A 12291-nucleotide genomic window follows, 5' to 3' on the forward strand; every position below is an offset into this window, starting at 1 on the left:
CAGAGCTAGGCTTACAGTCCTGCTTGCCTTTTCGAGACTGAACACCACATGCTGGTCAGCAAACTACAGGCCAAGCCACTGCATTGGTCAATGAAGCCATTCCCACTTACCGTAATGTCTACTTCAGTGGCACAATACTTTGGACTTGCCATGGTGCACACTTGCCTACATGACTGCCTGCCGCTGCTTTACACCTATGTGCATCATGGGCCAAAACAAACAAGATGAATTTTAACAGGGAGAAATGTAAAGTATTGCACTTGGGCAAAAAAAATGAGAGGCACAAATATAAGATGGGTGACACCTGGCTTGAGAGCAGTACATGTGAAAAGGATCTAGGAGTCTTGGTTGACCACAAACTTGACATGAGCCAACAGTGTGACGCGGCAGCTAAAAAAGCCAATGCAATTCTGGGCTGCATCAATAGGAGTATAGCATCTAGATCAAGGGAAGTAATAGTGCCACTGTATTCTGCTCTGGTCAGACCTCACCTGGAGTACTGTGTCCAGTTCTGGGCACCACAGTTCAAGAAGGACACTGACAAACTGGAACGTGTCCAGAGGAGGGCAACCAAAATGGTCAAAGGCCTGGAAACGATGCCTTATGAGGAACGGCTAAGGGAGCTGGGCATGTTTAGCCTGGAGAAGAGGAGGTTAAGGGGTGATATGATAGCCATGTTCAAATATATAAAAGGATGTCGCATAGAGAAGGGAGAAAGGTTGTTTTCTGCTGCTCCAGAGAAGTGGACACGGAGCAATGGTTTCAAACTACAAGAAAGAAGATTCCACCTAAACCTTAGGAAGAACTTCCTGACAGTAAGAGCTGTTCGACAGTGGAATTTGCTGTCAAGTAGCGTGGTGGAGTCCCTTCTTTGGAGGTCTTTAAGCAGAGGCTTGACAACCATATGTCAGGAGTGCTCTGATGGTGTTTCCTGCTTGGCAGGGAGTTGGACTCAATAGCCCTTGTGGTCTCTTCCAACTCTATGATTCTATGTTAGCTATTTGTGATAAAAATATATGCCTTACACAAATGGTTGTAAGACAAATATTTAACTTGTCAGTTTGGCAACAGTTGAACAAGTATTATTTACATATACATTAATGAATGCAATGCATTTCTCTCTCTTGAGCCCAAGAGAGGGCTTAGTCTTTTTTTCTTTCAAAACTCATTTGTGGCAGTGCATAACTTATAATCCATAGCTTGCCTGTCCTCACAGCATCCTCCAGAGACCATCTGCATGAAGTCTCCACACCTCTCACATTCACAAAGACAGAACTAACAGAACAACCAAGCAGCTTCCAACTGCCCCAATACCATTTATTCTTTGTGAATTACATTTATAATGCAAATACAATACAAATACTAACACATCATGTTCGCTATTTAAAACCGCAGGCTATCCTTAAACAGCCTAATGCAGAACTGAATCATGGTTGCACAACACTTGTGTAGCTGGTTCACTTGCACACATCCTCTTGCTGGTGTTGGTTGTGTTATTCAATTCAGGTGTTCTTGCTTCCATGTACAACAACGCAGGAGCCAGGAATAGGGCTGAGTGGTCCTGCCCAGGACATTTGTGTCTCTAGCACAGCCACCTGCAGAGATGGGGCCTTCCTGCATACAGATGTTTGTGTGGAGGCTTCTGGGCCCCCAAAACACCCTTAGGTCACACAGTAGCCCTCATGCTACAGTTGTATGTGCAAAGGCTGCCTCTGCAGATGCTCATGTTGTGCTTGTGTCCTTGGGGATATTCAGTGTATGTGATGAAAGGAGGATGGGGCGACTCAACACCGAGAATTAGTGTGATGTCCTGAAGATGGCTATAGTAGCACTGCTTGTGTCTTTACCTTCTGAATTCCCTTTGTTGCAGCCGATTATCCTTGCTCTTTTAAATATTTCATCTGTAGAGGGTCTATAGAGGAATGACTCTTGCCTCCCGAATTTCTTTTCCTTTCTCAGCTTTTTGACAGAATCAAGTTATTCTGGATGCCTGCCAAACACCAGCCTGACTTCATCTACCTGAGGCATGTCCCTCTCCGAAAAGTCCATCTCTTCACCGTCATCCAGCTGAGCTGTCTTGTGCTGCTGTGGGTTATCAAGGCTTCAAGAGCTGCCATTGTCTTTCCTATGATGGTATGGATCCGTTTTGTGGAGTCTAGAAGGTCCAGGCAATCCATAAAAGCAAAATTGAATAACTGATATTAACTAAGCTTACAGAGAGTCAAAAGGTGCCCTTCAGGGGAGAAAGTCCATGGAGATGGTTGGAAGCTATTTATCAATGGGTTCTTAATTATCCCACTTTATTTTTGCAGGATAAATAAGAACACAATAAATAAGCTGCTCCCCATCTATGCATTGATCAGACCCAGACCTGCTTATCTTCAACTAAGAGGATTTTTTGCTTTTTAAAAAACTACAAATGTCAATTATTAATTAAATAATTGCTAGTTAAAAATAGGCTAATCTAGATAAAAGCACAGTAGCTTTACTGTTCACCTCCAAATTGAATCAGTGCCTTTACCAGATTAAAATAGGCTTGTCTATGTAAAGGAAAAAATAACTTGGCCCTTGCTCAGATAGGAATCTTTGCACTGTACCTACTAGACAGTGGCATTTTATTTTCACCTCATAAAAATAAATGGCTCAAGTCTGCCCAGAAACTATCAAGACTTTTTTTTTTTTTAGACCTATCAGCCATGGAAATGATTTTTGTTTCCTGTTTTGCTTCTGTGAGCATGGGGCTGGAAAAAAGGCAGAATGGACCAGAAAAAAGAGAAGACGACCATATTATCTTTTGTGCTGGTTGTTATATTCCCATACTCAGGCTTCCCTGCTGAAAAACCATTGTTTCATTCCTTTGGGTTTTGTTGAAACTATCAACTCTCATTCAAGGCCATCTTTAGCCTGATGAGTCACTGAATATGAGGCAGAATATAAGAAGTCAGGGCCATTAAAAATAAAAATCTGCAAATTTAATTCAATACATAATTTTTCCATGAATTGAAAATAAAACAATGCTAATATAAAACTGCTTTTGAACTCAGTGGGGTTAAGAATTGCAATATTTCAAACACTGAAAATCCAGAGAGAAAAGTTGTTAAGCCTTTTTTTTTTTTTTTTTTTTTTTGCAAAGCTGGGGAAAAAGAAATTGACGTTTTTGAGCTATTTTTATGGGAAATCGTCAAAAATGACACTGCCTACATGGGCTGCCATACATCCGGACTTTCCCAGACATTTTGCTGATTTCCACCTGGACACTGCTGCCAACTGCAGTATTCCGGATATGTCTGGGAAATTCCAAACATATGACAACCCTAGCGGTGTTACTTTAGTCTCGTACCCACAAATTTTGCCATTTTAGGGTTAGTCCTGTTTCTTTTGGACTTTGTCTTTTAAGAAGCATACCTTTTACAGCTGTCCATGATATCTTACCATAGTATAAATATCTTTGAACAGGTCTTGGCCCTGGTGTTTGTTAGAAAACTCATGGACTTATTTTTCACGAAACGGGAGCTCAGCTGGTTGGATGATTTGATGCCAGAGAGCAAGAAAAAGAAGTTGGAGGATGCTGAAAAAGAGGTAAGTTTTCTTTCTTTCTTTCTTTCTTTCTTTCTTTCTTTCTTTCTTTCTTTCTTTCTGTTCACACTTGATCAAATGAATACAGCATGAAATTTACAGCCTACACTTATCAAATAAAACAACAGCTACCAGACTGTTAGAAGACATCTGAAGGCAGGCTTGTTTAGGAAAGTTTTTAATGTTTGATGGATTACTGTATTTTAATATTTTGTTGGAAGCCCAGCCAAATGGGCGGGGTATAAATAAATTATTATTATTATTATTATTATTATTATTATTATTATTATTATCTCTGTGAAATAGGAGAATGCTTTCATATAGCAAATCTAAGTGTCTGTGGGAACTTTGCCCACAGAAGCAAAGTTTTAACCCATGCTCAGATGCTCATGCAGACATCTTTGAAACGACTGAGTTGTATCCTGCGCTATTCTTGCACGAGCAGAGCAGACTTCTGATTGCTCAATAGGACTTTGCCTTCCTCTCCTCCCCCTGCATGCCCTCAAAATCTGCTCATGTGGGGTTGCAGGAGTAAGGGAAAAGAAGGAAGGTGATATCCCAGTGTGCAAGCAGAAGTCCGCTCACACGACATTGGATTCTGCCTACCAAGCCTACCCTGCCAAATAAATGGGATCATATGCCAGGCCACACCCGTCTTCCAGCCTCCTTGCCCAGGCTTACAACACTAGCAGATGCCAGATGATAATCATTGCTACTCAGGAAGGAGAAAGGTACTGGAGAGGCAGCCAGCAAACTCACCCCAGCTTGCATTCCTCCTCCACTACACTACTGAACCCACCACCCATAGTTAATCACTTTCTAGGAGCGTTATGTCATTAGTGACCCCAATAACCTGTGTGTAGTGGAGGGCAGGCCTGGACATCAAGAATAGGGGAATAAGGGCTTTGCAGCATGTAATGACTTGCCCTCTTTCTACTCTCCATCCACCTTTTCCTTCTGGAAATTGATTTGGTTGTGTATCCTTTCCCCCACGGCACAGCCAGATAGGGCTTTCTCCCAAGTGATGTGTTCTGTCTCTCATAACGCAGAAGCGACTCAAGGGAGACAGGTGTGTTTTTCACAATCGTCGCAGGAGTCCTTTGCTTTTCAGTCTGATATTTCTTCTTATGCATCCCTTGGTTTTTTTTTTCTTTTTAGAACTGAATGGTGACAAAAACAAAACTAGGAATGTACACCTTTAAATATATATATATATAAAAATAAAATCTACTTTTATTTTCGGTCGCTGTCTTTTTCGAGGGGTTATTATTATTATTATTATTATTATTATTATTATTATTATTACATAATATGGCATTGCTAAATAGTTGAGGCTATTATTAAACCTGTTCAGCTGTCAAAATCCTGGGAAGCTGTGAAGCCTGGAAATGACAAAATTAACCAGGAATAAAAATGAATAAATATATGAAGCAGCGCCTCTGGAATGTAATTGGAAAGTCACCATTTATTCTGGCTTTAAAAATAGAAATAGGCTCTTTGTACAAATAGAAATGAAGCTGACAGGATATTTTAAAGGTGCTGGTTGGATTGGATCAAGATTTTAATTTTGCAACTTGCTTTTCAACATAAGAGAGGAAAATCCCATCTGTGATGAGCAGTCAGCGTCAAGACAAGAAATTATATTTATTCACAGTCTGTTGATTGATTGCATTTGTATCCCATATTTTCCTCAAGGGGTGCGTGAGGTGACATACATAGTTCTCTTCCTCCCCATTTCATCCTCACAACAACCTAGGCTAGTTTAATATTTTAATTCTAAATATTCTGAGGCCAGTTTCATCGTGCTGCCCTTGCCTGCCAATGGGCACTTGGAACATGGAGTGAAGATGTAGCTACTGTACTAAGAGCCTCTAGAGAAGGAGTAAAGAAACCCTTTTCAGCTTGGGGGAGGCGTTGTATACACAGTTGTAGTATATGCGTAACTATCACATCTGTGTGGGTCTTTGCTACCCAGTTGGCCATAGGGGCAGCTGGGCGGGGTACAAATAATAAAATTATTATTGTTAAAATTATTACTTGGATCCCAAGCCATCATGAGGAACTAGTTAACCCACCGTGAGGAACTAGTTAACTTCCTTCCTTCCTAGAGAATACAATTTTCCACCATGAAAATTAGCTTCCTCTTTGGTACTGCCCTTTAAACAGAGTGCCCTGATTTTTGGCACTTGCTTTTTTACTCACAAAATAGTTAACAGGAAAGATGCCATCCTATGGAAAATTTGAGTACAACAATTGGAGAGGCAGGAGAGAGAGAGAGAGAGAGAGAGAGAGAGAGAGAGAGAAGATATTACCTTGTTTTCTTTTCTTGTGACAAATCTATAAGTGTGTGGAAACAATTACAGCAGAGTGGTGTTTGTTCCTATCTAAACTATTGTGTTTTCCCCCACTCTAGGAAGAGCAAAGCATGTTAGCGATGGAAGAGGAAGGCACAGTTCAGTTACCACTAGATGCGCATTACAGGTAAACCACTAGGATACAAAATTGTCCCAGATCAAAATTCTTTTTCTGGAAAAATAGCACTGCAGATACTTCCCTTTTTGTGCCAGCAGAATTAAAAGCATCTTCTGGTGGTAGTGGGATATTAATTGGGGGAGGGGCTGCCACCCACAGCATTGTTGCTCCTTTTCTAATTTGGAAGGTGTCTGCAGTCACTTTAAAATTAAAAAATAAATACATTGAGAGACCGATCACAGATCTTCTACATCACATCCGTTTGGCTCTTAGTTTGCACTGTATCTTTAAAAGATCCTTTTTGGCCGTTGGCAATAGCACCCACCTATCTCACAACCAATTTTGTTGCACATTATTTGTTCAAAGCATTTTTGCCTCTATTCAATTGAAAGCCCCACTCCCTGAGAATTTTACAGAACAGCAAAAAAACTAGGGCAACAGAGGTCTCTTCCAATCAAGCCGTATGATGCCAGGGATTGATCCTGGTACCTCTTCTGTGCAAACAACATGCTCTTTCATGGAGTTATGGACCTTTCCCTTGAAGCCTGATGTTCCATTGACTGAATTGCCTAAATTATCGGCTAAATATTGTGTTATGGCTACTTTAAAGCGGATCAGTGAGTTTATTTTAGTTACTTGTTTCCACAGTACTTCAGAAAATAAATTCTGGTTGCCTCTCTCTGTGTGCTCATTCTGTTCTAGAGATGACCCATCTGTAATAAATATTTCTGATGAAATGTCAAAAACAGCTGTGTGGAAGACACTGTTGATATCGTCAGACAATACCAAGGATAAGGAGTCCAGCTTTCCTTCTAAAAGGTTTTTTTTTATTATTATTAAAAAAAATTATCCTATATTTATCCCATAATAGTTCAGTGATAATTAGTTGCCTGCATAATATTTATGATGATGATGCAGAAAATAAATAAAAATGCCGAGCTACTTATTTTTGAAGGCAAATAATGAGAACCTTATGAACACATTCAGTCCATTCTGCTGCAGGGATTGTAGGTGGAAGCCAATAGCATAATATCACAGCAGAAGGGAGAGTGGATGGATTCACACGTTACACAAGTTCATGCTCTCGGCTGCTGCACCGGCAGAGCCTCTAGAATCCCCAGATGCTTTCAGAGCCAACCTGTCATCCAAAATGGCCTTTCTTTTCTCCTTAGGCCAGCAGGAATCACCATGGGAATATGCACTAGCAGGAATGGCCAAAGGGGTCAGATCAGTCCCTGGGTAGATATTCATGTCCATCACTTAAAGATGCCTCCTCCATATGGAAGCAGCTTTGGGGGAAAGGGCAGGATAGAAATTTAATAGCTAACTAACTAAACTAAACTTTACTAGTGGTGGGCTGCAAAGAAATCTTCCCACTCCTGGTAAAAAAAGAGAGAAGACGTTTTGACATCCTTGTCAAGTGCACTCTCTGTTCTGTTGCTTTCCTCATGCCCTGGTCTTTCTGGATCCATAAGAGAGCTTGTCTCTTTTTAACTTATTGTATAGCAGCTTGTGTTGGAGGCGCCTTGTACATGATTTGTAATACTAGCTTTGTACTATACTGTATTTGCAACATTGGGACTGTAGCATAGCTGTCAACTTTTCCCTTTTCTTGCGAGGAATCCTATTTGGAAGAAGGGAATTTCCCTGAAAAAAAGGGAAACGTTTACAGCTATAGACTGTAGGTGTGCCTCTTAGCCTACAAGTGAGTTTCTTAGACAACACAGGTCCCTATTGGATCATGCTTGTCTTCACGCTCTTTTCAGGGCGAATTCGGCTATTGTAAACAAGAGAGATTCAGATAGCTTACATCATGTATACCAACCATAACAAACTGAGGATCATCTGTAGCTGTTCTGTTCCAACTCTGTGGGTAAGAATATGAATCAACATATTCAGCTCACATTAGCTACAGTAAAAAAAAAAAAAAATCACAATTGCATTCCTGCCACACATACACCCCTTTCCAAATGGAGGCTTGCTAGAAGTCTGGCTGCTCAGAGTAGTACTGTTTAGAAGAATGATTATTGAAGGCGTAATTAATTCCCGTGCAGGTGCAGTTACCTGCAGACTCAGAGGTTTGCTTAGGGCTGGACAAAGTCTTGCTCTCCCCTTTTCATCACAATATGGGACAGAGGGTGCTACTTTATATCAAGCCAGATTGTTGGTCCATCAAATTCAGTATTGTCTGCAATGACTGGCAGCCACTGAGCTGTGGCTGTTTCCTAGTAGTTTGAGCCCAGGTCAAAAGGGAAGTCTGGCTGTGGATTCCTGAGGTGTGTGTGTGTGTGTAGACATATATTGTGCACTGAGCAGAGGGGAGAGCAGGACACTGTTAAGCCCCTGTGTCAGTTGCATTCAAGTATTGGCTAGCTTATATCTTAAATTAATTGTGAAACTGTGAAAGCAGATGGCCATTTTTATGGTGACATCTCTATTTGATACGTTTAACTGAGTATACATGCAACTGTGTTTAACCACTATTTCCCCAATTGCCATTCCTTTTGAATTAACATGATTTTCTACTTAATTGTTCCATTATCACATTTCTACTATAAGCTCCCCTACCTAATCTCTCTTGAAGCTGATTCCCCAAAGGTAAGACCCTGCCCCTGAACCTCTGCCTTGATTCCTTCCCCCACTACTAAATGGTGTCTTTTGGTAACCTCTCTAACTTACTGTGTGTAAATTTTGGGGAGACAAAATTTACTAGAAGGGTACGGAATGCACGTTTCGAAGGCCGCTTGGAAAACATGCCTATCTGTTCTTCTGAGATCGGATGCCACAAATGCATTCATTTTTCTAAACACTGTAATTCAGGCAAACTTCAGAACCCTAGCAATCTCCTGGAGATATCAGATGCACTCGTAACATATGCCAGCTTTAGCCATAGTTATTGAACTCCAGCGAATTAACTGAAACAAAGAATCTCTGTTTGACTCCTGGCGTTTTGTCACCCCAAAATGGCATGTTGCTTTTGCAGTGTTCTTCCTCTCCCTGAGCTGCATAAACAAGATGATCAATCAGGACTGGTGTCAAATGTCCATACATTCCAGCGAGGGGTCCTCTGACAAAACCCTCCTGTATACCTGCTGCAGTGAAGGGTGGGGGTCACGATATGGAGGAAGTAGGAGCTTGTGGAGGGTGTATATTGCCAAAGAGCAGTCCAAAATCTGGAGCTGACAACCTCAATCTGTTTGTGAGTTGATAAACCCTTCCCCAGTCCACATGTTCCGCTGGAGTGCTGCTGCAATAGCCCAGTACAGTACAACCCCTCTACAATGCGGAGCAGAGGTTCAGTTCACAAGATTGTCACAAGATCACCTTTTAAAATTATTATTATTAAGATGGTAAGAATTACACAGACTGGACTTCTGTGCAGCTGCATTTTTATGCAGATGTTGCTGACCTTCCAGCCCAGTACTTCAATGTTGCTTGTGGCTGCTGAATGTATGAAATGCGGCAATATTTGCAAGACCCCTGGGGGCGGCATTTCCCTGTCAACAGAAGCCGTTCACAGGGACTGACACTTGAGCAACAGGGCTTCCCCCTCCTCTCCTCACACAGATAGCCTCCCTTTCCAAATCTAGTGCAACAAGAAGGGTTTCTCAACACCTTCCCTACACTTCTTGCAAGCCTTTGGATCATGCAGAATCTAGCTCGGCAATCCCCAACCTGGTGCCTTCCATATGTTTTGGACTACAATTCCCATCAGCCCCAGCCAGCAAGGCCTTGGAAGCTTCGAGTTCAAAACATCTGGGAGGAGCATGGTTGGGAAAGACTGGCCTAGCTACACCTGCTCCACTGTTGTTTTTTTAAAGAGCATGCTGCACCCATTTTATAGGTGAGGAGAGTAAAAGTAAAATATGCACAATTTTGTGACTTATGGTGGAATTCAACATGGTGCGGTGGTAACTGTTCTGTTTCAGCTTGCCAGATGGAACGACCCCCACCCTCCCATTGTGTGCTGTCCTGAAGGTTCTCCTGACCCTCCGCAGAACTCTGTGCGGACTGTAGGGGAGAAGTCCTGTGGCACAAGTGTCAGTCCATGTGAGAAATCCATGCCCAAGTTTGCAACATGACTGGGAAATAGTCATACTAAAATCAAAATAAATCAGGAATCCAATCAAATCCTGACTTGCCTGTGCACTTGTAGAGATGTGCATTAAACCCATATTTGGCATCCAATATGGTGGGTTTATATATATATATATATAGAGAGAGAGAGAGAGAGAGAGGCTTTTAGGATTTCCTCATCAGCACTTTGCTGTGAATAGAATTAAGCATACACAATTAAATGTGAAAAGGATTACTTCCGAATGACAAGGAATATTGTGAGATGTTTTTATGAACATCATCAATCAGTAAAAGGCAGGTTTGTTAATCTGAAGATGCTGCATAATGATTGTTCCCACTGTGGTACATCAAACCATCGTAGTTTGCAACTGGGGATAGATAGAAGAGAAAGTGCAGTGATGGCTCAACTACTCTGACAGCTTTGAAAGAGGAGGGGTGAAGTGATCAGTGGTTGTGTCCTACCTCTACTGCTGGAGGCAGAATGCTTCTGAATACCAGTTTCTGGGAATCAGAAGTGGGGAGAGTACTCGGGTCCTGTTTGCAGGCTTCCTAGAAGTATCTGGTTGGCCGCTGTGAGAACAGGATGCTGGACTCACTTACCTCCCCTTTGGCCTGAAGCAGCAAGGCTTTTCTGGCAGTGGCCAGAGAAGGTGCCCACCTGGGAAGTACCCCCACCATTTGGGAGATCTGTTCCTTGCGATAGGGCATGCCAAGATGCCGGGAGATCCACAGTGAAATGTGTTATTGTGCAGAACTATCACTGACGTGCTACAAAAATGTTGTGCAACTTTTGCTATGGCTCAGGTTTTTCTCATTTTTATTCAGTACCCTGCCCCCCAGTCCCCACCAGTAGGGTAAATGTTGATCTTCTAACCTGGCTTTAAAAACCTGTTAGGTTTATGGTCTCCATGAATTTAAGGTTGATTAATGAATTCAAAAGGGACATGGGTGGCGCTGTGGGTTAAACCACAGAGCCTAGGACTTGCTGATCTGAAGGTCGGTGGTTCGAATCCCCGTGCCGGGGTGAGCTCCCGTTGCTCGGTCCCTGCTCCTGCCAACCTAGCAGTTCGAAAGCATGTCAAAGTGCAGGTAGATAAATAGGGAAGGTAAACAGCTTAGTCATGCTGGCCACATGACCCGGAAGCTGTATGCTGGTTCCCTCGGCCAATAAAGTGAGATGAGTGCCACAAGCCCAGAGTCGGCCACGACTGGACCTGATGGTCAGGCGTCCCTTTACCTTTTTAATGAATTCAAAATTCGAAAGAGGGATATTGTTAACCCCAGGGTGCATTGATTGTAGTGCTTTCTATCATATAGCAATGTTGTTCTCCTGTGACAGCCAGAAGGAAAGGATGTAGATTTATCACAGCAACCACATATTCAAGGATGGTAAAGCAGACTGTGATAGCCAACCTGGTGCCCGCCACATGTTGCGGACTACAGTTCTCATACTCCGTGGCCATTGGCTTTGCTTGATGTGGCTGATGGGCACTGCAGTCCATAGCATCCGGAGGTCGGCATGTAGGTCCTCCTCACCTGATTGTCATCTCCCTTACCATGGAAGTTGACTGGGTGAGAAAGACCCAAGTGATAGGTTCCACCCATCTGGTCTTATTCACATGTTCTCCCCAAACATTCTGAAGTGGCTGCCATATTGTGGGAGATGGGGACCAGTGCATATGAGCTGCTTGGAAGGAGCAGCAGAACTGTTGAAAGCAGGCATCCTGCCGTTACAAGGAAATCTTGTGTTGCACTCAGTGGTGCCTTCTGCAAACCCATGAGAAGCAGCAGAAGGAGACCCACATGATCTGAATGAAAATGAATTAAAAGGAAAATAAGGTGAAGATGCAGCCTAAGCCTTTTGATAGAGGAGGGTGGTATTTTGAGTTTTGTTTTGGAAGGCATAAGTAAAAGGTGTGCATACTAGCTGATGGTGCACCTCTTTAGCATTTTGACGCATAGACTGGGTGCTCAGAAGCATGTCTTCCAAACCCTATCTGCAGGCAAGCTCAGCCCAAGTCATGTGTTTGCTCATGACGGTGCAGATTACAGTACAACCAACCGATTACCCATCTTCTTGTTTGTGCAACATAAAATGCTGGCATTAAAGCACATGACTGGTTATCATTTGCAAAGGAAACGGGTGCCCTTTAAACCGTGTCGTGA

At 42.4% G+C, this 12291-nt stretch overlaps 1 protein-coding gene across 8 annotated transcripts in view; it reads left to right on the top strand.

The window, feature by feature from the left end:
- The window catches only part of SLC4A10 (solute carrier family 4 member 10), a 162340-nt gene that overhangs the window by 147848 nt on the left and 2201 nt on the right, over positions 1 to 12291 (top strand). For all 8 annotated transcript variants that reach the window (XM_083705345.1, XM_083705349.1, XM_083705346.1 and 5 more), the window contains 5 exons: positions 1960 to 2133; positions 3457 to 3579; positions 5990 to 6057; positions 6751 to 6867; positions 8608 to 8646. In XM_083705345.1, the coding sequence (XP_083561471.1) occupies positions 1960 to 2133; positions 3457 to 3579; positions 5990 to 6057; positions 6751 to 6867; positions 8608 to 8620 (495 nt within the window). In that variant the 3' untranslated portion in view covers positions 8621 to 8646. The remainder of the gene's footprint in view (positions 1 to 1959; positions 2134 to 3456; positions 3580 to 5989; positions 6058 to 6750; positions 6868 to 8607; positions 8647 to 12291) is intronic.

The sequence above is a fragment of the Podarcis gaigeae genome (assembly GCF_964106915.1).
Source record: "Podarcis gaigeae genome assembly, chromosome: 1".
In the NCBI taxonomy this organism is placed as follows: domain Eukaryota; kingdom Metazoa; phylum Chordata; class Lepidosauria; order Squamata; family Lacertidae; genus Podarcis; species Podarcis gaigeae.